We start from the raw sequence: 27,504 nt of genomic DNA, 5'->3' as shown, positions 1-27,504 counted from the left end.
TATTCATATTTGTATTAAATTAGTCATAGTTTTTGTACAAACGTATGCGTCGCTGCAGTTTTCTTCAGCGAACCTAATACCCGCCTAACTGCATTTTATAATTACTTGAGACCCCTCCTACTTTCAATGTTAGTTTAAATATATTACTTGGTTTTCCAATTATGATGCCTTCATCATAGATCTTTAAATAAAACTAATTGATAAACCTAGTTTTTAGTGTTTTTCAGTGCATACCTACAATGATTTATTATTAATTTTATATTAAATAGAATTTCATGTTAAACATGCGTTGCACAAATACGAAACGTAATATAAAAAGAAAGTATTGCTTTCATATCTTATGCTAACTAAATAACAGAGGAAAATTCATAATTAGCAGAATTGACTTTTCCTCTACACTTGTACTGTCTATTAAGTTTTTCATTCAGAAACAAGAATAATGTTTCATCACAATATCATAACTTCAGAACTAACTCCATTTTAGATCATTCTAAGTAACATAAACTGCAATACAGTGATTGCTATAAAATAAGTATTACTATTTAAAAGCGAAGATAAAGAAATCTGTAAAATATTCATACATTGCCTTTTCTCATTTTCAGATATTAAGTTCTTTTTAAAAATTTTTGGTTGAAATTGTATGAGCTGCATTTTGATCACTGATGTGTTTGTGTAAATTACATTACTTTTAATGTAAAATCAATAAGCAATACTAACTATTAAAATACATTCACAAATATTGTTAGAATACTAATATCGATTTTAAGCATTGTATTTCTTTAAAGTATATAAGTTACATTTGTTTAATATGAAAATAAAATAGCACTCTACTTCTTTTTTTAATTAAACCTTGAATAAATAGTTTTATATCTTATAATCTTCAAACACAATATTGCAAAGAAGGATAGTGTATTACTGCATCATTGTGATATAAATGTTATTTATAACAAATTGTATGCTACATGATACATTGTTAAATACAATAAATTAAAAGTAGTGTTTTGGAATGTTTAAGTAATACAAAATATTACAAAACGTAATACATAATTAGGATCGATATGAATTTTATTAATTCTATACATGCAACAATTATAAAAAAGAAAATTTATTCAAAGAGATTAATATAATATTAAATGAATGATTTATGTAAACCAAGAATTAATAAAATTAGAAAATGGCGGGACTTTGAGTTAAAATTTAACGGCAAGTTATGTCAAATATAAAGAATGTTATAGTGGTCTTAAATCACGAAGTTTCATGGTCCTCTTCAATAGAATAAAAATATTAAATTCGATAAACAAATGAATTTTACGATGATATCAGAACAATTTTTTAAAGTATATATAATGTCATTGGAAAATTCCTGACAGGCTTGTACGGTTTCTAAATTACGAAATTGAATTATAAAGGAGACGGAAGCATAGTAGTAATAATAAACAATAAAACTATACATTTGTATTTGAAAAACTTAGTTTCGTTTCTGTTATATTAGTGCTTCATGGCTGCGCGCGCAGCGCGAGAGAGGTGGTAGGGAGAGGGAGTTTGCCGCACATTGTACAGTTTGTGCGGCGACAGTATAGCCGCTACCTGCGTTGAGATATGTTGTTTTCGATGGCGTTCGTACGAAAACCGAAGTAACGCGAGTCGACCCATTTTCACGGACGTTAGTGGAAGTTCATGTAACGATGTAAAGAACAACAAAGTGTGAATCCAAGAAACGCGATATTTTGGTTCGAAGAATAAATAAAGTGCTACAGGCTGTGTGCTAAGTGTGATTTCGAGATGGATGGCTTCTTCGTACTCGACTGTCTTCCATACTAGTTGCTACAAGATCGTGTTGTGCGGGTATCTCGATTTTTAAATGGATCGTCGAAATTCAGTGATTTACAGTAGTTTCGAAATCAGATTGGAAGGATACCAATTCTTATCTGTTATCGTCAACGTGAAAGTGTTTACAACGTCTTCGTAGGCAGTGTTGCGTTACTTTGGAAATCATGCATGCGTGGGTACCATTTCTGTCAATAATTTTCCAACACTCGGACTGTCGAGAGTGGCCGATTGTCCGCTATCCTCACAATAATTTCTATCATGAAACTTTAGGATGCAGAAAATTGTAAAGATAAAACCGAATTGAGCAGTTTTAGTGATAAACGACAGCTGAATAGCTGAAAGTATCAGGTCATTGAATGATATTTTGCGGAAACTCTTTCTCAAGTTTGTTGCTTTCAGTGTCCTACTTTTGATTTTTTTTCGGACAATAGAAGGATAGGCTCGTCGTGACGAAGACAAATACGAATCTGCGAGATTCTTGGCTGAATACAACTTTCAAATAACGAATAGAACGTAAACAACTTTTCATTCGTTATTCGTTAAATAAAAATTAGAACCTGAATGATAGAACGACATTATATTTTGCGTTGAATAAATAGAAATTTATTTGTTTAAATGCTCATTCGAATAAATTGCTATGCAGAGTATTTATTCGTTATCTACTATTCGTATGAAATAATTGCTTCGAAACGTGTTTGCAGTAGCTATTTTCTGCAGTTCCTTTTTTTTTTTATGTACAACTAAGAATAATTAGGTAAGAGTGAATCGCGTGTTTTACGAAGGTTAAACGTTTACATGAGCAGTGAATAGCTCGATTGAAAATTATCATAGTGTATCATCGAATCGCTGAACCAACGCGTAAAGACGTAGAAACACATAAGCGCGAAAAGTACCGTTTGTCAAAACGGTCGGTCGCGAGTGCGACGATAATTTGCAACGTAAACGTCGCCATACAGTTAGTTTCAGGTCAGTTACGAGTTTTATCGTCGATGAAAATTCAAAATTCTATTAGACAATTGATGCTCGTACAATATTACAAGCAGACATTGATCATATTTATTCGAACAATATAATAAATAATGAAAAAAGTCATTATTTTCACTTGCTCATTGTGGAATATTTCAGTCTTGAAATTTAATTATTTATTTAACCAGATTACACAAATATTAACAAATACAAGTACTCAGTACGCATATGCATCTTGACACAGTCTGGTACAAACTAATAACTAATATTAACCCAAAATTGAGTCTATTTTATACTGTTTACTTCGGTATTGCAGTTTTACATCTCCACGTAAAAAATTGAAGCGTTACATGTAATGTGTAATTCTTAGATTCCTCCAATATTGCTTTATTTTTACTTTGTACTTTTTTGGCAATTTGGCATATTATTGTAATATGTTATTGCTATATACTTATAAATAGAAGTCATTTATGTTTCGATGATTCGCTGTTGTGCGATGTACGAGTATAAAATTAGTGCATAGCGAATTTGTTAGCTGGTGTGGTTAGAGTAGTACTTTTCCGTCAGCTGTATAGCTCAAAGAAACTTTTTCTGAGTTTCTAAAGAAAATTTTCATAATGTTTCTTTACTGTATTAAAATCAGAAACAAGCAGAATTCTTACTTAGAATTCTTAAAATATAAGCAATTGTATATCTATTACTCATTGAATGAAAATTAGAATCTGAATTACAGAATGTACAATGAAATATTTCACAATGAACAAATAAAAATTTAACAGTTTAATTGAGTAAATGACGCAGTTAGATTACTATGTTGATTTTATTCGTTATGTATTATTCAAGTAAAGTAGGATAAATAAGTACTTAATTAAAGTGCAATGGTGTAGTAGAGATACTTGCAGTTATAAGTCTATCTTAAATCTTAATATGACGTTTCAGTGAATCTGAAAACAAACTTCTATTTTTTTACTTGAATAATAATGATGTATTGTTCATTAATCTCTTCAATCCTGAATTTTTTCTATGGACAGGGAAAGTATTCATTCTATGCCTCGAGTTATTTAGATTTCACAAACTGTAATCAAATTATAAAATCATACGAATGTGACTTTTAATAATTACATTGATATTTATTGACTTATTTCTAGTTCACCTAATTCAAAGAAAGGTTTCTATAAAAAGAATAATAGATAAAGAATGATAGACAAGTAAAACATGTCACGTTTCATATTAATATTATTCTAAAGGTTCTTAGCTATATCGTCTTTCTTATAATTTGGTATACTGTATTAGTGTAAAATTATTTCCATCATTAATTGATAGATTGTTTCAATGACCAATCCTAACGTTCACATACATTACAATATACATATAAGTTTGAAGAGGTTAAAGACCATTATACGAGATAAATATAGATGTACTGTTGTAGATTATTCGAGCAGTAAACTTGATAATTTAATAGGTCGTTAAAAGTGACAAAATACAGTTAATAAAATGTTTTCTGTTTTTTATGTTTGAAACTAGTTGTAGTAATGGATTGATTATGATATGTTTAGTTTACATTTTTTATTATTTATTATCTTTAATAGATTTAGTGGGATAAACGAATAATGATGCAGTTGAAAAGATAGTTTTATTTAAAATCTTTGAATAAGATGTACATGTTACACTCATTCTTTAACAAATTTTCAATAATTAATATCTAACATTGATAATAAAACGAAATCTATCATTATAAAATTTATTTCAACAATGAATAACATGGTCTACAGTAATTTTAGTGTTACACGTTTCACATGAATATTATTTTTATATAATAGATATGAGTAGGTAAATCTTGTTTATCCAGTTCAGATTCTTGAAATTGCAACTTGAATCCTATCTTGAGAGATTAGTTAGAAAGTTCTCTTCATGAAATTCATGTTTAATTAATAGTAGACGTGGAGGGGTCGTGGTTTTTAAAAGGAAAAAATTAATATCATTACTAAATTAAACCTGTTTCTTTATTTTTAATTGAACCAAGGTCGAAAATAAACTCATACAAATAGGTCGTGAACGGTAATAATAAAAATTCATTTTTAATCTTTATCCAAAACAAAGACAAAATAATCTCAAACTGTCTTCATTAATAACATTTTTGTAAACGAGATACTTAGTTCGAGTATCGAATAATTCGTGGATTATTAGACATAAATACCCAAGAAATAATTTCTTGCAACAGAGGGGTTAAACGATTTCGTTTGATGGTAAATTTCAGGGTGAAGCACAAGGGAGAAATGGACGTTTCTCGCGCGTACTCTTTGTTTACCACCGATGGGAAAATCAACGAGAACCTGTCGCCGTGTTGTGATAAGAATAAAGGTTAGGTATTAAACGTTTCTTGCTAAAAGTCTCCGGAAAGTGAAAGAAACTGTCGAAGAGTGCAGCTGAAACGTATTCGGGGAAAAAACAAGGGTAGAGACGATACCTAGTGGGGAAACGAAAGATTAAAGCATGCCGCGCAACGTATGAGGAACAGACAAAAGCATATGGTTCCGTGCTTTGTTGGACAAAAGAGGCGACGAGAGTCGGAACGGCGGGAAAGTACAGTGCAAATGGGTAACGAAAGACAGAGGAAACCAGAAGCAGACAACGACAGAGGAGGGGACATGTCTGTAAAGCGAAAATAAAGGTTGAAAGAAAGGCGGCAAGTATACATAGAGCTCGAGGGATTTCGGGGGAGAGAGCGGCATAGGGGATTACGCAGAGAAAATATGAAAATGAAAGGAATAAAAAGAACGCGAAAAAGATAGAAAAGAGATGTTGGCGAAGAAAAGGTGCACTCGATCGGAATAAATGAAAAGCGAGATACCTAGTGAAGTGATACTCGATAGGAACGGGACAAAGAGAGAAAGACGTGACGCGAAAAGGACAGAGATACGCCAGAGTGGATGCTGGTGGAAACGAGTGCAGAGGAGAGGGGAGATTACGAGCGAAACGTGGAAAACTGGAGTTTAGGATAAGCGTGATAGCGAGCGAAGTTGTGAAAGCAAAAGGGAAGGTGCTTTACCCTGGAGTCCGATGTTCAGAGTCGTACGATGGCCGGGGCTCTATCCGAGAATGCCCCGAGACCTGTCAGTGTCGTCACAGTGGGCTGTGCGACCGTCGATAATGCTAGGAACAATCACCTCAACAGACCGCAGGTATATCATTTTCTCTATTATGTTGCATGTTATTTGCTACTTTTCACATTTTCTTTCATATACGAAACTCGTTGATCGACTGTATTCAAAGCTGGGTAAAACACGTATTTTAAATAATAGACAGTAAATAAATATTTTATTTCGGATCATGCATGTATTTTTAAAAATAAAATATTTTATTTTGAATCATGCAAGTATTTTTAAGAATAAAATATTTTATTCGTTATAAAAAATGTTCAAGATAAATGTTTAAGATAATATTTCAAATAATATTTTATTTGAAAAACACTAAAAATATTTGTGCCATAGTTCGGAATATTTTATTTATTTAATTAATTATCAGCAAATAAAATATTTTTATTTTACTAAATTATAGTGTAAAATATATTTATTTTGGTAATCTAAAACGAACGAAGTACTTTTCCTCTGCATTATAAACATACATTCAATGTAGTTCTTCAATGAATACTTCTATTAAGAATCTTCATAAAATGAGCGATGGAAAGAGATATTCTTCAATCGCAGGAAATAGTTTCTCCATCTGTGTATCATATTTACGCAGTTTATTTTCAGATTAAGAGCTATAGAAAGTATTCTATATTATGCTTTATGTTATTAAAATGAAACAATTTTTTTTTATGTGTTAGATTATCAAAATAAAATATTTATTTTCATGCTTTAACTGTAGATTACCAAAATAAATTATTTTATTTTACGTTTTACATTATCAAAATAAAATATTTTATTTGCTGAAATTTTATATCCCATTTGAAATACTATTTTATTTGAATTTTGAAGAATCTATTATTTACAATAGTATTTAAAATATTTTCTCTACAAATATTTTAAATATTTAATATATTTTATGTATTTTATATGTTATAAAATATTTTCTCTACAAATATTTTAAATACTATTTTAAATAATAGATTATTCAGAATTCAAATAAAATAGTATTTCAAATGGGATATAAAATTTCAGCAAATAAAGTATTTTATTTTGAGAATGTAAAACGTAAAAATAAAATGGTTTATTATGGTAATCTATAGTTAAAGCATGAAAATAAATATTTTATTTTGATAATCTAACACATAAAATAAAATATGTTTCGTTTTAATAACATGAAGCATAAAATAGAATACTTTCCATAGTTCTTAATTTGGAAATAAACTGTGTATGTATGATATACAGATGGAGAAACTATTTCTTGCAAATGTTATGATTTCTTGCGATTGAAGAATATCTCTTTCCATCATTCATTTTATGAAGATTCTTATTGAAGATTCTTAATAGAAGTAATCATTGAAGAACTACATTGAATGTATTAGGTAGACTGGAAAGTAATGTAGTTTCTTTTACATTAAATTCGGACAAACTTTTAATAAATTTCTATTTTTAATCAATTACGTAATCGCCTTTGTTATCAACAGCCTTTTGCCATTTAGTGTGCAAATTTTCAATGCCATATCGATAAAAATCAATGAGCTCATGAGTGATAAACAAGTATTTAAAATTGCATAAACGACATTACTTTACAGTACACCTAATATGTTTATAATGCAGAGGAACAGTACTTCGTTCGTTTTAGATTACCACAATAGATGTATTTTTTATCCAACTTCGAAGAAGAAGGAGTTACTCAATTCGATATATATATATATATATATATGTTTTTTACACTATAATTTAGTAAAATAAAATATTTCGAACTATGGTACAAATATGTTCAGTGTTTTTCGAATAAAATAGTATTTGAAATATTATCTTAAACATTTTTTATGACAAATAAAAGATTTTATTTCAAAAAATACTTGAATGATCCGAAATAAAATATTCTATTTTTAAAAATACATGCACGATTCGAAATAAAATATTCATTTACTATTTACTATTTAAAATACGTATTTTACCCAGCTCTGATTGCAGCTTATGTAAGCAGAATACGGATGTTTCTACACGTCAGGTATCCAACGGGGTTTAATTTAAAGATTTATCTACTATAATGTATTTAATTGTCCACACAGAGAATGTATATCGTGGTCAATATTTGTGTCGGTCACTTATATTTAACGTTTATTGATTATGGGAACAAATAAGTATTACTTTTTATTACTAATTGTGATAAATATGTATACAGAGTGTTCGGTAACTGGCGGTACAAGCGAAAAAGGGGCGATTCTAGATGGAAAAATAAGTCGAAAATATAGAGTAACAATTTTTCATGGAAAGCTTTGTTTTCGAGAAAATTGTCTTTGAATTTTCGCCGGGTACGGGTGTGCTTGATCATGTCTCGTTGTAACGAAATCTCATTGTAGTGTATAGTTATGATGGTTATTATCGCATTAAGTTCATAACGGAAACTTAGGAATGTGTAGTAATCATAAAGTTTATTATTCCAGAAATTGCTGAAAATGTTGCCCATTCTGCCGAATACATACTTCTGCTCTTCTAATTAAATTTCCATGAACGGTTTCTAACGTATTCGATTGTTTTAATGTATGAAAGGCTACAGTAATCTTTTCTTTCAATTGCTCGCAACTTGTGATTTCTTCAGAATACACAATTGATGACTCCATAAATAAAAGTCAAGCGGAGTTAAGTCAGGAGAGCGTGGTGGCCAAGCTATTGTTCCAGCACGACCAATCCTATCTTGGTAATTTTGGTTTAAAAAATTTCTCACTTAACGACTGAAATGTGGCAGTGTACTGAAAAATTAAATTTCCTCTAGTTCTGAGTGGTACATCTAATAATTCATCAAATGTACCCGTACCCGGTGAAAATTCAAAGTCGATTTTCTCGAAAACAAAGCCTAAGATGAACAATTTTTAATTCTATATTTTCAACTTAATTTTTCATGTAGAATCACTCCGTTTTCGCTTGTTCCACCAGTCACCAAACACCCTGTATTTCTGACTATAGAATTCTGACTACAGAACGCGCACAGTAAGCGTTACAAAAAAAAACAAAACAAAGAAAAGCAGAAAACTCTGGTACTTCCCCTCCTTTTAATTCAACAGGAAGTCCTTTTATTCAAAAACAGCCAACTAGCTTAATACACAAGTTAAATTGCTTCCTGTTAGTGTTAACATTTAATATAATTTCATTTCAAACCATTTATTTAAAGTGCATGATTGTACAATCAGTTTACACTGTCTTTCTTTACAATTTATAACATATTACATAGTATCAAACATCTAACTGTTCTTAGAATTATCTTTCACATATTCCATAAATATAACCTTTGGTTACATATCTTTAAGTTATATCACAACTTTTCACAAGATTTGCATTTAATATAATTTATCAGAAAAAGGATGCCACAAACCGCAATTCTCTATCACGTGTAATGTAGAAGTTACATTCATTTAAAGTATGATAATATCATATTTATAATAAATGTAATTTATAAACTAAATGTAATGGAGAATTGCGGTTTACGGCATTAATTTCTGATAAATCATATTAAATAAAAACATGGTTAAATCGCCGCACCTATAATCTCAGCAAAGAGTTTATGCCTTTTTCACAGGTACAATACATAAAATATACATAATACGTACATATCATACACCATTTTATCGTATATAATATAGTATATATGCAGAATACATTAAATGACCGCGTGTTATAATGATGATGATGGCGATGATGATTATGTATAATGGTGATGGTTATACCGGCGACGATGATCATAACGATTACGATAATGATGCCTATAATGATAACGACGACGATGGATGATTGTGTATGATGACGATGACGATGACGATTATGACATCTGTCCATTTCATATTATATACCTCCGTGTTTATATGTATTCTGCATATGTGTAATTATTTATGTATTTTCTGTATTTCTATGTATTGTACATTTCAGTATACATATATCTGCATATAAAATATGCACATGCATACAAAATATGTATTTGCATAAATATCCGTAGTTTACTTATATAAATAATTCACTCGTCCTGTTCAGGCCTCACCTATTGTTTAAATAATTACAAATGTTACTGTTCGCCGCGTCGAATTGACCCGAAATTCAAAACAAGTCAATGTTATGTCTTAAACAATCATTAAACTGTCATACAGTAATGTCTCGGTTTTTGATCAAATCTGAGTTACGGATATTTGATCAGGGATTACCGTAAGCACTGTTTATTTTTTCAAAGTGGTGCTGCGCTAAAGACTAGAACGTCTCTTATTTCTCATCGTATTTTCGTAAATGTGCTATGAAGTCTATTTGAAAATGAATTCAAATATGCGATTATGCAAATTATAATTAATTATACGTAATTTGAAGTTATTCATGAACAACACATTAATGAAGATACAATTTCTAAACAAATCTTTATTTATCTACTAATTATGTTATATTTCTTTAACATTCCGACTTTCATAATTAATTTCAACTTTACCAATCCATTAAAAAATATAAAATATCACAGCATATCATCTATCAAGTTTATCAGTAAAAGTTGCCAACCACAACACAAGAAAGAAAAACTTCCTACACAAAAATATGCGATGTAATAAATAGGTTATTAAGGGGTTAGTCGCAGTCAGGAAGAGGAAAAACGACATTTCTTTGTGATTATTTTGTAGTTATTAAATAATAATTTGCGTAAGTAACAATTAAGTATATTATAAAGCATGTTTTAAAGAACTAAAAAACATTTTTTGTTTTAAGAAACGTTTAATTTATATCGTCATAACAGCCGATGACGTAGACGATGATTTAAAAACATAGGTTTGCGGTGAGCAAGATTTCTCTACACTGGTTTACCTGAAAACAAAAACAAAGGTAGATTTCGAAAATAGATTAGTCTAGCGGGTCCCTGAACGAAGGATTTTGGAAAAAATTAATTTAAAAGAAGATGGCGTACATTTGAAGTTGATTTTCAATTTTTTCACTAAAATTAAGCGATTCAATACAGGATAAAAAAGAAAGTATACAAGAAAATAAAAAATCCTTTGTTCAGGGACCCGTTAGTCTAATATATTTTCTAAATCTACCTTCAGTTTTGTTTTTAGGTGCACCAGTTTGAAGAAATCTTGCTCACCGCAAACCAAGTGGCCACCCACGCCATCGCCTGTTATGACGAAATGAATTAATTTCAAAACAAAAATTCTTTTACAGTTCTTTAAGACATACTTTGTAATATATTTACATTTCGTTCAGAAAAATTATTATTTAATACCTTAAAAAAAACACACAAGAAACTGTCCGTTTCCATTTTCCTGACTGCGACTAACCCCTTAAGAAAACCCATTTGTAACAACTGAATGTATATGCAGAATGATTAATTTCAATGCATCTTTCTAGGAGTCTCGAGACAATGCGCGGTCTTTCACTTCGACGGAGGCGCAGACGGAACTGGCGCTCCACAGCGGGCCAGAGGCACTGGAGGACTTGGACAGCGCTCGATGTGCCCGTAGAAGAGAAAGACGGATGCGCAGGGAACACCGACGTGCCTTGAGATCCTGTTCGTTGCCACCGTCGTATCCTGGTACATCACCGGGTTGTCAGCCTTCTACCGCACCGGGAGTACCATTAGTAACACCTCCAAGAGGATTTCTGCATCCTCCGCCACCTCATTTGGGTCTTAGAGGCCTTAGTCTTGGTCTACCCTTCCCAGTCTCGACCAGCGTCTCAGCTTTCGGCAGGTGAATACGAATATAAAGTCTTAGTACATTTCAACTTTCCAAATTATAGGAGATACGATTGTGTGGATCATTTTAATAATTGTTTATTGTCTTTCAGGGACGCTGTACCGAAGCAATGTTGCGGCCTCGGTTCCCCTCCTGTACGTTGGTCCATATTGGGTGTTGGAGTAGTGGGTCTCGTCTGCGCGGGTGCTGGCGCTCTGCTGGGGGCCCTCAGGGCTTCAGGTCGGGATCACATAGCTGTAGCACTTCTCATGATCGGTAAGAGCTATGTTTTTTGTCGGTACCACATTTTATCGGCACACTGTCTATATTTATTTGTTATTTGTACGTATCAGGATATGTTATATTACATAGGTGTGTGTAGTACATGTGTGATATTATAAGTTTGAAGTATGTGTGATGCATTGTTTGACTGTGTGTGTTATATTCTTGTAGCGTGTTGTATACCTATGGTGTACTTTCTTATATGTTTGTTGTTTGTCAGTTGCATATGATAAATCGTGATCGTTGCGGTGTTGGGTACTTGTATTTACAAAGTATTTACAAAGTACATTATTTATTATATTCTTTTATATTTTACATTATGTGTAAAAATTCAAATGCTTTTTATAAGGTTCTTCCCTGAGTAATGGAAGCCCTAATACTGTTTAAGAATAATTCCAGCTAATATTTTCACAAATTCAGTAGCCTATATTTTTCATCGGAACATACAGTATAATAAAAAAAAATGTCATCTGAATTGAATAAAAATAATAGGAGTTATAGCGAAATCACAAACATAAAAACTTTGAATAAATTACAAACTTTATTACGGTATACCTATACCCTTGTTATACGGCACACCTGTTGTGACGCACTGGACTAGAATACTCTATTGCAGATGGAAAGGAAGCCATCGACCAAAAATAGGAACGGGTTGGAGTGACTGAATACAGAAACAAGGAGTTATGAAATACGGAGCGGAGGCAGTAGGAAATCGCGAGAGGACCGTTCGTTGGTTAGATTGGCTTGTCGTGGCATAACGAAAGAAGGGGAATGGTGTTCGCAACGGTTACTTTCTAAACGTGGGCATGTAACCTGCGACCCGCATAGAATGGCTCTCACAATGGGAGAAAGCTATAACCTACAGAGATTGACGTCTTACGCCTACACGTGGAAGGATCGTGAGACGAAGGTGCCACAAAATTGTGAATAAAGATGACCGCCAGGGTAGTAGGCAGACAATTGACAGAACGACAATTAGCGAACTTTGAATATTTAGTCTTGAATGTTAAAAATAGAGAATATTTAAATCCATAACTTTTCCATGTTTAATAATCTTTTGATCAACATACGTACACAGAGAATTTGGTAACTTTTTTTTAAAACTTTTTACTCAAGACTCATCAGAGTGTGGAGAAATGTAAAAAAAGAACAAGGAGTATCTAATTCTACCAGATTGCAGTATTCTCTCTACTATGTAATAACATTTTTTCTAATAGATGATGTTGATTAATTCACATTAATATTTGTTAAAAGGACTCAGCAGATCGCTGATCCTACCAAATTTTGTATATTAACTCTATCGATACCTATTCCTATAAAAGATCTGTGCGATTTGTGATTTTGCTATAACTCTTGCTATTTTTGTCTAATTCAAATAAAATTTTGTTTACTTGCTCCTTATGCGCCAACAGAAAGTATTGGTTACTTAATGCGCGGAAATATTAGCTACAAGAATGATTGTTAATTAAATGATACTTATAGCTTGAAATTGTTACTAAAGTTCAAGTAATGAAATAATGGTAGATGTGCGTTTTCAACACTGCTCTTCTAAACGGTGTGAACGAATCGTGTGAAACACGAAGTTGAACTCATCGAGCAGCTAAAGACGACGGTATCGTTAAGCATTGTCGTGTGTTCTCACGAAAGTCATCGTGTGAGAACAGTGAGAGCTGAGAAAACATCTCCCAAGGAAACACAATTATCTAAGTTTTCGTAGTTACGCGCACGTCTGCGCAACCCTCTCACATAAATACATGTAAATTTTTCCCTCTTTCCATCTGTATTATTTATATTACTTAGTAAATATAAATATCTTCAGTTCTTTTTTTCCTGCTCAGTTTGTTCTATGTATTTGATTTTTGAAATTAGTTCGCATACTTTCTGACAAGACGCGTTCTGTTTCAGGTATAGGAGTGGTTCTGGTAACTGTGAGCGCTGTAGCGTGGCGAGTGACCAGTCGAGAAAATTGCAGTAGTTTCTTTGGTTTTACGGGGATCTCGGGTAGAATCCCACCAGCGAGGCCAATTCATCCGTATGCTGCCATGATTTATCCGGAATTTCAGTTTAGAACTCCACCGCCGAGTTATCAGGTGAAAACTCAGGAATTTCTTATAATTTTTGTGTTAAGTTTTGCAAGACATTTTGGACGTAAGTATATGGTATTTCTATACGTGTAGGGAAAGCTTTCGCTGAGAAGAATTTAATGGTTCGTTATTCGTTGAATATCCAAGCAGAAATACCCTAAACTTGACATTCTTAATTTGACTGTAAAGATAAGAGGCATAGGCTGATTGTCTATCATTTTTATTTTAATGTTCTATTTAATATGTGCTATCTATAGGGTTTATACAAAAATGTATGTTTGATATTGGTCAATATACTCTATCTGTATGCAAACTTTCATAACATCACATTACTTTTTAGATTCGCATTACAATTGTGTGATGTTAGGTAGGTAAGTTTCAAATATGGTGCAGTATTCCCTTTCAGTATTCAATGCATTCGTAGATGTTACTGTTTCTCACTTTCCCCCTCAATGTGTATAAAATTGATTGAGCCAGAGAGACAACAATAATTAACGTTTACCTACCTTCAGTTCAGGTTATCACAGCTCGGCCTTTGTGACAACTTGAAAGAGATTACTGTATCATTCGATTTTTGTCGACGAGAACTAGCTAGACCTAATTTCTTGCCGAGGAATTTAGGCGAAAGAACAATTTTATGCTTCACCTCTTTTGAACAACTTTTATTCTACATTTCTAATCTATAACGGATGAGAAATCATTCTATCTTGACATATCTTGACTATCTTGATTTTATTGTAGGCGAGTATGCAAGAGTACAGGCTTCGACTATTACTTCTGGATCGCTTGCAGCCAACGTCCTCGCCTCCGCCGACCTACAGGTCCAACGCTGGTAGTATCGTGACACCTGGCACAACTAGAGAAAGCAGACCGCCGAGTTATTGCGCCAGATCTAATGTTGCTTCGAACACGAATGTCGCACCTTCCAAGAAGGACGCGAACTTGGTCAGGATTGTTCAGACTGAATCGGAGCCCGTGATTTTAAGCGGGGATCAAACACCCCCGATCACTGCCGTCGAGGTACTCGCGCATCTCTGATTATTATTTTGTATCCTTCGCATCGCTGTCGCAGAAATAGGCTGTTGCCTAATCAAGATTCTCCTTCGCGTATTTTATGATAGGAATTATCTACCGTGCAATATAATTGTATCATTTGGGTTCGTTTTGCGCTTCCTTGGTACGCTATTACCGAATATTAACTTCAAATCGTCTGTTCGAGATAATTGATCAAACGAAGGACTCAAAGAATGTGAACTTTTTGATTTTTTGTTTAGTATTACAACTTAAACAACCAAAGAATATCGTCTTTAAGTATTTTACTTGGTCATTTGTTTCGGACATACAAGTCAGAAAATATTTACTTGACGTTATCGACTGGCCAACGTTAACACGTTTAATGTCAAGTGAGTTTCGTATTTATTATTCGTTATTATGTACAAAATGGAAGCAATCGGTGTTTTAACGGTGTTCTGATTACTTTACAGTATTTCTGTTGCCATGAATCTCATTAAGAAATTAACAAGTATTACAGTTTATTTATGATAAGCGTATTAAGGAAGCGTTGTAGGTTCAATGCGTTGTCAGCGGTGATCGACGAAGTTTAAATGGAAAATCTGCTGCTGATCACTGGTGATCAACATGGAATTCAATGTATTAACCCTTTGAGCTCGACAACATTTTTTCTAGAGTGAACTAGTAACTCCAACTTCAAACTGCTGACCTAAAAATACAGTAGAACCTCGTTTATCAGCACCTCGTGTATACAAACAAAGTCATGCTCAGTCTCGGATATACGAACTTTTAGCTGAGCTCAATACCTTTTAAGTCTCCCGTAGCTTCTATTATCTAAACTATGGTGGAGGGTTCATGGAAGGGATAGTTAGTGGACCTCTACTATCTGAACTACTCGGTTATCGGATCTGTCTTGACCCCAGACCAGTCAGATAAATAAGGTTATACTGTATTTCACATCCAGATTAATGAGAAGAACAACGAAATCCAATATAAACAAAATTGTTCGCCTTTCAGTCGCCACTCGAGGTACCGCGTGATACCCAATGGTGACCGACGGTTGCCTCTCGAACGCAAAGGGTTAATCGAGTTACCTTCTCTAAAAAAATAGATTTAAGTATTTAACGAAAAGGTGAGTCGTTTCGATCGTTATTGTACAAGTGCTTCTGCACTTCGTGGCTGACGCTAGAGTCGTGCCATTTGCAGCCTTTGGCTGCCATTTGTGGTAAAGCGAATTAAGCATCCCACGTAACCGTGACAATTACGGTCTTGGGTAAAATTAGTGGATTCGTAACCGTAGAACTGACAGATGTATAATATGAGCCCATACTTAGAAAAGTTGTTTCTTTTCTACGGCGTTGAAGATTTAAGATCTTCCAATCTTTTAACCAAGTATTGACTGATTTTGTTTGAAAATGTCGTCAAAGCTGCTTGGTTAGCCACGTATTCTTTTGGGAATGAGCGGGCGAGCATCTTGTTCGGTTCGTTTTCATTCCAGCGCCAAATCTTGTTCATATGCCTTCCCACCAAGGAGTATCTTAGAAGCATCTTTTCTGATTCAGTTGAAACGTCAGCTATTACCACATTCTTCACGTAACCCGTGGGGTTGAAATTTGAGAATAGTTGTCTAAAGTCGTTTCCTTCGTAAAAGTAATACACTTCAAGGTTGTTCAGTTCATCAAAATGCATCTGCTTCTCAATTAACGGAACTTTATTTTCCGGGTTGAACTAGGGTCGCAAGAAATACATTGAGTCATCGCCGTTTTCTGAGTAATCATGAAAAATTGGACGAGAAAATCGTGTGAGTGACAGTTGAGCTACTATTTCTTCTTTGTGCAATAGCGCAACTCCTTCAATTGGGGCCTGAGCGACTACGTTATGGCCCGGGATAAATGCTACAGGATAAGTCATTAGAATTGGATTAGCGGCGATCGCATCATTCGCGTATGAGCACACGTAGGCCTGGGCTGGAAACCACATTTTCCTCACTATTCTTCCAAATAGTGTAATTGAAAAGTATCTCCACCGATGCTTCAATCTTTGATTTTTTTCTACCCAATCCTTTAACCATTTTCGCTTTGTGATAATAGAGAAGTGAATAGAAACCAGCGCTAGAAAAAAGAAACAGAAGTACGAGATTTTAAAACGTTTAATCGTAAGAAAATATTTTCACAACTGGTGATAAAGTAAGATAATACCCAAGATCGAAAGGATCTCCAAATATCGTATTTCATGATGTTGATATTTTTTGGGATCACATGGAAGTTTGATCGTACAGAGTGTTCAGTGTTGCAGGTATAAACTTAACTGATTAACAGAATTGGTAAACAGAAACGGAAAAGTCTTATTATACATACATACATACATATATTTAAAATAAAACGTACAGTTAATCGTAACAGTTTACATATACTCTGTAAAGTGCAATATTATAGACAATAGAAGTTTCGATAATCCTATTAGTATTAAATTGTTTGCTAGTTAAAGTTAGAAATATTTTCAAGAGGAATGATACTTACTAAATTCGTTTATATAAAAATGTCTACAATTACGAAATACCATTTTAAATTAATGAACTAAGAATAATCACTGCAAGTATAAGAGGCAGTGAGAAATATGGATTCGTGATTGGCCGAAGATAATACGACTAGTGGAGTGAATCTAAGTACTATCGTAAATTTATTTATTTATTTATTTATTTGTTTATTTAAGAGACGGAATTTGTTGACGAACAGAAAGTTTAATGCGTAATGTCAGAAAGCACACAAAGATCAGAAAGAAGAATGCAATTGGTCGTTGTGTATTTGTAAGTAAAAAATAGATGTAAATGTATTGTACAAAAGACACAAAAATTTGCGTAGCAGTGATTGGATAGAGTATCATCCAATAATATGAAGTCATACGATTTCTTCAATGAACTAAGTTCCAATAGTGCGCGACCGTTTATTATAAGTATCAGATACTTGTCTCCATTACCTTGCGTTCTAAATGATATCTAATTTCTTATTGCCTATCATGTACTTTAGTATATACTCGCTAGACCAATTCCCTTTGACGATGAGCAATTCCACTAGCCGGTTGTATGTAGCAAGAAGACCCTGCTCTTTCGAGGTGCAACCTCCATCAAGTTTTTTTGTGCAATATGGTCTTGCCAGTGCTTGTCGTGCACTACACAAGAAATAACTAAGAGGGGGCTCTCCCTGAATGTGGCCGAAATTTTTCTTATTCGTTTAATTAATCTATTACGCGAAGAGCATGTGAATTTGGTCCCCGTTATCTTCCACTGTTCGTGATATATCTAACCCGACTTAGGTGTCATAGAAAAATGGTTTCCTGGTTGCTCAACTCGGTAATCGAATACTTTTCGTTAACCCTTTGGGCCGTTAGGATTTAACTCGTGATTCGTACTGTAGCCATGTTCATCATCAGTGTTGGAGCAGTCATAAAATTTCGGCTAAGTTTCGTCGTCTGTGATAGTCAACGACCCTTGTTTGAACAATTTGACGTTTGTTCGGTGATGAACAGTTGGTTTTCCACATTCGTTTATTTTAATCGAGTGACTAAAGGTCTCTTCTAAAGGTCTGACATAATTTCGAATTAGGACTAAATTACCCTTGGAATAACTTTATTCTCGTGTTGGAGTTTTAAGTCCTCTACTCTTTGTCTAAGATTCAAGTGTTCGTCCTGTTCGTCAAGAATACTGTTGGGTTCGTAACCTACTTGTAATTCGAATGGGATATATCCCTTGGACCGGTTAATGGTGCAATTATAATTAAACATTGCCTTAGGATAACGTGGGACCTTTCGTTCTTTCGAAAAATTTTATATCTATATTTTATTCCTCCTTTGCTTCATCCCTGATTACCGCGACAACCAACTCGTTGAGCCATTCACAGGTCTCGTTATTATCGCGTATATTATCTCGTATATGTCTGCTGGTTCTGATAGTTTCTCTATTGGCTGATTAAGGTCTTCTAGTTGTTAGACGGTGACGAACTTGATCGATGTGTCTGGTTGGGTGTAATATTCTGCTAAGGCCGCTGAAAAGAGTTCCTGGTATACCATGAAAAATGGTAGCCATGTCATGATCTCGTGTGATGAATCTCGTAACAGACACCTTTTGTTTATCAGAACATCGAAGGTTGGTTGCATGGCCTCGCGACATATTAGGTAGTTCCTTTCTGCTCGATACTGTGAGATAATCCGCTCTTAGAAATTCGGGGAGATCAAACTCAGCAGGGTGTTCTTTATGGAGTTTAAGGATAGAGGAAGGAGCTAGTACTCTACCTTTAGTAGACAAAAAGAGAGTCCCATAACGATAAGTCACTACAGAGTGATCCAACTGATTGTAATACTCCTCGTTGCTTTTGGGGAGTTGGAACTGTTTCAGATCATCTAAAGAGATCTTAACTCCACCCTTTAGTCGATTTACTAAATCAGACATGTTTAACTCGTAATCCAATAGACGTTGAATCTGTGATTTGTAGAAAATTTTATGTGATTTTTCTGTAATGATAGAAATTTCGCTACCTGTGTCGATGAGGAATGTTGTAGGGCTGTATTCCTGGCAGTTCTAGTGGAACAAACCGGGACTGGTTCACACGGTGCTGATCTGTTGCTGTCGTTGCCGATGATGGCTGTGCCCCGGGTGGCGTCGTATTCGGCAGGACCCGTTGAAAATTTTGCTGCTGTCCTTGCTGGTTTCGTTATTGTTCTTTCCACCGTTTAGTTCTACTTCAGTTTCTGTGTGTCCTTTTCCCTGTTCTCTATTTTTTGAAAGGGAAATACTTACAATTTTATTAGATTGTAGCCTCTTTCTCCCAGCGATTTCAATGTAATCAATTTGTCTTCCATTTGTCGATAAATATATTGCGATATTACACCATCATTGAATTCTGAACTCTGAGCTCAGAGTATTTGTTTTAGTATATCTCCGGGCTCTTCTTCGTTCTCCGTTTCTGTTGATAATATATCCGTTGTAGATTTCTTCGAGTCGTGTACATCGGCATGTTGAGTTGGAACAAGTACAATCGTGGATTATATGGTAGTGTTCCCCATGTTCTGCAATGATAAAGATTGTTCCCGCATAAGGTTTTGATAGTGCGAGGTGAATAATTTGATTCTCGTGGGTATCAAGTGTATCTCGTTCAACGATGTCATGAAGGATTTTTCGTCGTATTGGACGTTGTCTAAAATCCTATCAAGAAAGCGCTCCTAATTGTAATTTTAATTTTTTCAATTGTACAATAATGTATTTAATATGATCGCTTATTGTCATTTACATTCGTTTCTTTTCTAAGTTTTGATTATCCACATGATGTGTTCTCATCTTTTGTATTGCTGGAAGTACGAATTTTATCGTTAGTCCTCTTTCCTAAATTAATTCGAGTACTGCCCACATTGTTAACCATTGTAGTTTTTGTTTTCAACATTCTTCTTGTTCACTTTCAATACTCTCTTCTTCTGAATCGCTGAGTACTTTTCCTCGGTTTTGATTTCGTCAACAATGGCTCTCCTTATACAGGGTGTTAATAATTCAAAAACGAAGCACCATACGACATTTTTGCACAGGAAATTGTGGTTCAGAATCGTCTCAGCTATCCTCCATTTTCGGTTCTTATATTAATTTTGGGACATCCTGTATATACACCACCACTCGTGAAATCGGTGGAAATTACCAACACTCTACCCTCACCACTGCGGTCATGTGATAATGTAGTTATTGGGAAGATGCTTACATAATGTTATTAACAAAACAAGATTATTCTGTGTACTATAGAAATTGTGTTTCATCATTTATCCATTCGTGACGCTAATAATAGAAAAGACAACTCCATTTTGAGTCCATAGTACTAGTATGGATATTTCAGAAAATTCGACCAAGTTATTAATAGAAGCTCAACAAACGTGTAAAAAGAATGGCTTACTTGCTATTATGTAATAAATATTATTGTCGCGTGGAAGTTAATCATAATGTGAATGATGAAGTAACCAGAAACAAGTAATGAGTGGACATCTATGGTTGAGGAAAACGGTGATAAAATAAATCAGCAATATTTCTTCATGAATAAATTATTTATTTTAATATTGAAAAGTATTATAATATTTATTTAACAACAGGAGTGTTATAAACATTTAAAAAAATCAATCATAAGATTTTGGAATTTCATTTTTATTAATAGGGTCTTGTGTGTCCTTTTTATCGTTAGCTAATGGCATTTATTTTAATAAGCGTAAACTAACGAGGATTATCCAATTGTTTAAAAGATTTACATTCCTTTGCATCATGCACGTCACGCGTCATCTTCGCAGTCACCAATTTGACGCGAACATTTAAATGTTTAGATTGCCATATCAGTTAAGTTTGCACCTATACATCTGAATCACTCTGGGAAAATGTTCTTGATGCTTCAAACAGCGAAATTGCATTAGTCCGATATTAACTCAGATTATCGGAAATCGTACAGGTGTACGAATTTATTTATTACGTGTAAAAAATAAGAAATGGATATTTCTTGCATTATCATTCTGTAAATAACGATGTTAAAATGTTACTTGCAGTATTGTACTTCCGATCTGTAATATGTAAAATACTCGTGTAATGCAAGTTATGTGTGTTGCGAAAGGGTGTGTGAGACGGAACGTGTCAACAATGTGTACTTTGCGTCGGTAGGAACTTTTGTCTTCCACCTGTTAAAATTACTCGTGTGTGGCTTTGGAAAAAAAGACGTGTCTAAAATCTGAACAAAATTTACCAAATCTATTTGGCATGATTGTAATGTTTTTTGAAACTTTTATCTTTCGTGCTACTTGCAAAAACCATAATGTATTGTAAAATTAACATATAAAGTGAATCTTGTTTGTCGTAATAAATACAAGACTTAGGGTGTTTCATCTTATTATAAACTGGTTCAAATTAATGATATTAAATTAATTTCTGTACGTATCTATCACGAAAAAATATTCAAAATAACTCCTTTTTTTACCTTCTAAATTTTTATTAGCAAATCAGCCGTTAGATGGCTACCTTTCTCCTTATGACTATGGTTTCCTTAAATGATCTAACTGTTCTTATGACTAACAGGTTTCATTTTTCGAGGAAAATCTCGACACAGCAATTATTTCTAATTAATTTTACAAAATTAATTTTTGTACGTATTATAGGATTGCTCAGAAATAATTGTAAATTTGGAAAAATCGTTTTTACTGTATCAACGATTTATTATATCCAGCGATAAAATTCCATTGGTGTATTTTCCAAGTCAGAGTGTACGAGTAATTAAGTTAACGAAATACTTAAAGCTGCATGAGCTTGTTGAATTATTATAAGGGATACTGTAGTTCAAACGAATGATGCAGCTTTAAGGATAAGAATGCTACCGAAAGCTTTAACGCCATACAATAATGTTTACTACTCGCTTCATTATGTCGACATGCCTCGGCGACGATTCATCGTGGAAAGTCGTAAAAGGAATTAGAACTTTGTGAGTTGCGTATAATACATACCTATTTTTGTAACTATTATTAACGGTTAAAAATACTGTTGGTTTTTGATATACAATAATAAAATCTTCTCTATAACTTAAACATTGTAATTTTAACATTTTTTCAGGACAGTTGATCGTTAACTCTTCCTTTATCCTTTTAAAGTAACATATCAAATGAAGGAAAATTAAAGGGAAATCTGCCAGGAAATGAAGGGAAATTAAAGGGAAAATTTCCTCGAAGCTGTATATGACGTCATTGTTTTTGAAAAACTTATTAAAGTCTGATGATTTATTGCGGAGTGCAACTCCCTTTACTTCTGAAGTAAATAAATTTATACATAAACAGCAAATAAGTTTAAAGGTAAAATCATACTTACCAATGAAAGGTATACTAAGTGATTACATGATTTAAAAACTTGCGGCAATAATGGAGTATGAAGAATTACTGAAAATGTTCCAAAATAGTGATAAAAAAAAATGTGATCTTATTTTTAAGCGAACTGCATAATAAAAAAGCGAAAGTGACGAATAATAACATTATTTTTATATAAAGCTAAAGATTGTATATAAATTTGAAATTTAGTTTTATTGTAAAATGTACCCAAACCTCATTTAGCATTAAAAATTGATAATAATACTTAACACAATGTTTCATAAGATTCATAATCAATATACAATATTTAAGTATTTTTAATAAATTTTTTTATTAATCTCATTCGAACATTTAACAAGATTAAACAATTTTTAATTGTTATGTTTTAGAATCTTGAAGCGACCGTTCTTTTTTAAAATACCGCGCAACGGCCATGTTATGTGTTGATTCATTCCTTGCGTTTCGTGTGGTCATCACCCACCCGATGCAAACCGTACGAAACATTTCGTATACGAATCAGCGCTTTCGATCGAGAATACCGTTTGAAGCGACATCATGTGAAAGTGACCAACTTGCGTATACGAAAACTGATCGTACGACTCGAGAATAGGCCCTCTGGACACAAAAGTAGTGGGCCAATGAGATTCTTTCTTAACATATGGTTCTGTTACTAGAGTTTACTGGTTCGCTATCTTATTATTAAAATATGATCTACAACTTAATATTGAAGGATTATCATCAATATTATACAAAGATTTTAAGTTTAGTTTATTTGGATATATTTTGTAAATCAACGAAAATTTTGAGATTTGAAAACTAGCCCACAGACTATTACCGCCAAATTCTACAGGTGTGTTTTGTTGGACGCCAGAATTGAATCAAATATAATTTTATACGGATAGACTAAGTTTTATTAGTTATTGAAAAATGGATGTTGGGGATGGTCCAAATTCTTTGAGGCGTATACCAGATGAAGTCGGAATCAAGTGCCAGAAGTTATTTCAAGATTTTCTTGAAGAGTAAGGTCTTTCGCATTGTTGAAAACAATTCGTTTAACAATAAACACATGTCATAGAATTATACATGATTTCATTGAATTGTGTTTTATAGCTTTTCTATAATTTATTCCCTTATTTTTTTAATTAGGTTTAAAGAAGATGGAGTTGTAAAATATCTCGAGCCAGCAAAAGAACTCATAAGCCCAGAACACTGTACTTTGGAAGTGATTTTTGATGATGTAGATGAATACAATCAAGTACTTTCAACAACCATAGTTGAAGAATATTACAGGTAGAAATTTTATGATACTGTTCTGCTTCTTAGTAGACTGTAAATATTTATATTTTTAAATCAAATGTATCTTTTAATCGATCGATTACTTTATCAATATTTAGCATATTTAACTATATAATCTTGTTTTGTAGGATTTATCCATATTTGTGCCAAGCGTTATATAATTTTGTCAGAGATGTTGCTGAATTAAGAAAAGAGAAGGAATGTTATGTGAGTTTTGTAGAAGTACCAACTAGACAAAAATTAAGAGAATTAAATGCATCAAAATTGGGTACCCTAATACGCATATCTGGACAAGTAATACGAACGCATCCAGTTCATCCAGAATTATTACTCGGAACATTTATTTGCATGGATTGTAATGCTGTAATAAAGCACGTGGAACAACAATTTAAGGTATAGCATAAGTATTTTAATAATAAATATATGGTATGGTATGGTATGGTTGGTACTTGACTATAGTACAAATGACATTTTTTAGTTCACAAATCCAACAATTTGTCACAATCCAGTATGTAGTAATAGGCGACGTTTCCTATTGGATGTGGATAATTCAGTTTTTGTGGATTTTCAAAAAATCAGAGTACAGGAAACACAAGCTGAACTTCCTAGGGGATGCATTCCTCGCTCGCTTGAAATTATTTTAAGATCTGAAGCAGTAGAAACTGTACAAGCTGGTGATAGGTATTACATAGAATATAGTAATACATTGTCGTTTGCTTTCTAATGATTTGTATATATTATTTTGCATTTTGTAGATATGACTTTACAGGAACTCTTATAGTTATACCAGATGTTGGAGTTCTTTCTCTTCCTGGCGTAAGAATGGATCCTAAGGCAAAGCGAAATAAAAGTGTAGAACCAGGAGATGGAGTGACAGGCTTGAAAGCATTAGGATCCAGAGAACTCACATATAAAACTGCGTTTCTAGCATGTAGTGTTACACCAACAAGTTTTAGGGTACAAACAATCAGCATTATGAATAAACACTTTTGTAATCAAATATGGCAATCTTAATACTTAATTCTTATAGTTTGGTGGTATGGAGACAAACATGGAAGAAATATCACAAGAAATGATGAAGAAACGAATGACTGAAGCAGAGTGGAATCGTATATATGAAATGAGTCGCGATAAAAATTTGTACCAGAATCTCGTTAATAGTTTGTTTTCTTCGATACACGGCAATGATGAAGTTAAAAAGGGAATCACTTTAATGCTGTTTGGTGGTGTTCCAAAGATAACATTAGAAGGCACCTCGTTACGAGGGGATATAAATTGCTGCATTGTTGGTGATCCTAGCACAGCGAAATCTCAACTTTTAAAGAGCGTTGCTGAAATTACTCCAAGATCTATTTACACTTCAGGAAAAGCATCTTCTGCAGCTGGGTTAACCGCAGCTGTCGTAAGAGACGAAGAGTCTCCTGATTTTGTCATTGAAGCTGGTGCTTTAATGCTTGCCGATCAAGGTATTTGTTGTATCGATGAATTTGATAAAATGGATCTCAAAGATCAAGTCGCTATACACGAAGCTATGGAGCAACAAACTATTTCCTTAGCCAAGGTTTCTAAATATAAAATAGTTTCTATTACGTTTTCCATATTATATATTATTAATAAGACATTTATTATCAGGCTGGTGTAAGAGCAACTTTAAATGCTCGAACATCAATATTAGCAGCAGCGAATCCTGTTGGTGGACGTTATGACAGGAAAAAATCGTTGCAACAAAATGTTCAACTAACGGCTCCCATTATGTCTAGATTTGATTTATTCTTTATTATAGTTGATGAATGCAATGAAATCATTGATAATGCGATCGCTAAAAGAATTATTGATCTACATTGTGACAATTGGCAAGATTTTGAAACAGTGTACTCACAATCTGAGATTGTTAGATACATTAATTTTGCCAAACATTTTAAGCCTATATTGAGCCAGGTATTATAATGCAAATTGATTATCAGTTGAAACATCTACATTTCTTTTAAATGCAAATTAATTATAAGTTAAACCAACTGCATTGATTTCTAAAACATAATAGGAAGCTGCAGAATTTTTAGTCGATAGTTACACAGCACTTAGACAAAGAACTGGCAGTGGTTCTGGAACGTGGCGAGTTACTGTTCGACAGTTAGAAAGTCTTATACGATTATCCGAAGCTAAGGCTAAATTAGAATGTTTAGATGAAGTCTCTGTAAAACATGTGAAAGAGGCAAAACGGCTATTAAGTAAAAGTATCGTAACCGTAGAACAGCCAGATATAGATTTAGAGGAATCTGAAGATGGAAATACAGAGGTCCTTCTGGATGATGCTCCTCCAGTTATGGCTGCTCTCAATGCGCTAGACGATCATGATAAAACACCTGTTACTCCTCGTAAATTATGTTATTTTATTTCTATTAAATTTAAGTTTAATTTGAATTTAATGTTTCATTTAATCAATTAAAAATTTCATTTAAACTTCATTTTTGTGTTCAAATTTATATACGAAACTGGTGTTTTTCTTTCTTTTTACTTTTTGTTATATATATATATTTATAGAAACGGGAGATGGAGAAAAAAAGAAATTAACAATGTCCTTCGAAGAGTACAAGAATTTATCTAATATGTTGGTATTATATATGAGGAGTGAAGAAAATCGCGCCGAAACTTCTACTGTTGGTATGATATTCAAGATGACAAAAAATGTAAATAGTTAAGTAGATATTTTTGTTAAATTAAAAGAGTAAAGAAGAACTTCTTATATAGATGATGCGAGAGCCGGGTTAAGGAAATCGGAACTTGTAGCCTGGTATCTCGATCAAATTCAAGACCAAATAGATTCAGAAGAAGAATTACTGGAAAGGAAAAATTTTATCGAAAAAATCATCGATAGGTTAACATATCACGTACGTATTGAATTCATTGCTTAAAATCTTCTAAATTATATTTCATGTACAACTAATAGTATTGTTCTTTTAGGATCAAATTATAATACCCCTTTCTACATGTGACCTTAAAAGCAAGGGTACAATTGACGAAGAAGACGATGACCCATTACTTGTTGTGCATCCTAATTATATACTTGATGTTTAAGTTATTCCAATACACGCATTCGCGAATATAATTTCATGCTACAGTGTTTAATAAAATAATAACAAATAAAGGTAAAGGTAAACTCGAAACTGATACTGATACCATAAAATTTTATCTTTAATTGTTTGTATATAATTAAATTAAACTGTACCTTTATTTGCTCAATTTTTATGAATACATATGAATATGAATTTTTGTATCTACAAAGAAAAATGATGCCGCTATGTATTTTTCAAGCGATTTTTTAAAATAAACACTTATATTTAT

The 27,504-nt window shown here is 33.1% G+C and overlaps 2 protein-coding genes across 3 annotated transcripts; both read left to right on the top strand.

Annotated features, from left to right (window-relative positions):
• Window positions 1-1,575: 1,575 nt before the first annotated feature.
• Window positions 1,576-19,626, top strand: LOC128874864 (uncharacterized). 2 transcript variants are annotated; one of them, XM_054119981.1, is made up of 6 exons: window positions 1,576-2,002; window positions 5,054-5,978; window positions 11,304-11,644; window positions 11,742-11,905; window positions 13,817-14,001; window positions 14,737-19,626. In XM_054119981.1, exons 2-6 carry the CDS (start codon window positions 5,874-5,876, stop codon window positions 15,031-15,033), a joined length of 1,092 nt encoding a protein of 363 aa, XP_053975956.1. In that variant the 5' UTR covers window positions 1,576-2,002; window positions 5,054-5,873; the 3' UTR covers window positions 15,034-19,626. The 2 variants fall into 2 exon arrangements, with proteins under 2 accessions (XP_053975956.1, XP_053975957.1); XM_054119982.1 differs by lacking the exon at window positions 1,576-2,002 and adding an exon at window positions 2,422-2,796.
• Window positions 19,627-23,286: 3,660 nt separating this feature from the next.
• LOC128874863 (DNA replication licensing factor Mcm6) lies at window positions 23,287-27,504 on the top strand. Its single transcript, XM_054119980.1, has 11 exons — window positions 23,287-23,885; window positions 24,013-24,156; window positions 24,291-24,555; window positions 24,641-24,843; window positions 24,918-25,119; window positions 25,193-25,723; window positions 25,795-26,100; window positions 26,204-26,537; window positions 26,704-26,823; window positions 26,911-27,050; window positions 27,124-27,504. The coding sequence occupies exons 1-11, from the start codon at window positions 23,794-23,796 to the stop codon at window positions 27,235-27,237; spliced, it is 2,451 nt and encodes an 816-aa protein (XP_053975955.1). The 5' UTR covers window positions 23,287-23,793; the 3' UTR covers window positions 27,238-27,504.

The sequence above is a fragment of the Hylaeus volcanicus genome, chromosome 4, assembly GCF_026283585.1.
Source record: "Hylaeus volcanicus isolate JK05 chromosome 4, UHH_iyHylVolc1.0_haploid, whole genome shotgun sequence".
Lineage (NCBI taxonomy): Eukaryota > Metazoa > Arthropoda > Insecta > Hymenoptera > Colletidae > Hylaeus > Hylaeus volcanicus.
Note: the sequence above shows the minus strand (reverse complement) of the source record. Positions and strands in the feature narration are given on the sequence as shown.

What these genes read in the sequence shown, in the direction of transcription:
- LOC128874864 (XM_054119981.1), top strand. Translation starts at nt 5,874, where the DNA reads ATGGCCGGGGCTCTATCCGAGAATGCCCCGAGACCTGTCAGTGTCGTC. An exon ending in ATCACCTCAACAGACCGCAG is followed by an intron (nt 5,979 to 11,303) that starts GTATATCATTTT and finishes GCATCTTTCTAG; the next exon opens with GAGTCTCGAGACAATGCGCG. An exon ending in TGTAGCACTTCTCATGATCG is followed by an intron (nt 11,906 to 13,816) that starts GTAAGAGCTATG and finishes GTTCTGTTTCAG; the next exon opens with GTATAGGAGTGGTTCTGGTA.
- LOC128874863 (XM_054119980.1), top strand. Translation starts at nt 23,794, where the DNA reads ATGGATGTTGGGGATGGTCCAAATTCTTTGAGGCGTATACCAGATGAA. An exon ending in ATAGTTGAAGAATATTACAG is followed by an intron (nt 24,157 to 24,290) that starts GTAGAAATTTTA and finishes CTTGTTTTGTAG; the next exon opens with GATTTATCCATATTTGTGCC. An exon ending in AAACTATTTCCTTAGCCAAG is followed by an intron (nt 25,724 to 25,794) that starts GTTTCTAAATAT and finishes ATTTATTATCAG; the next exon opens with GCTGGTGTAAGAGCAACTTT.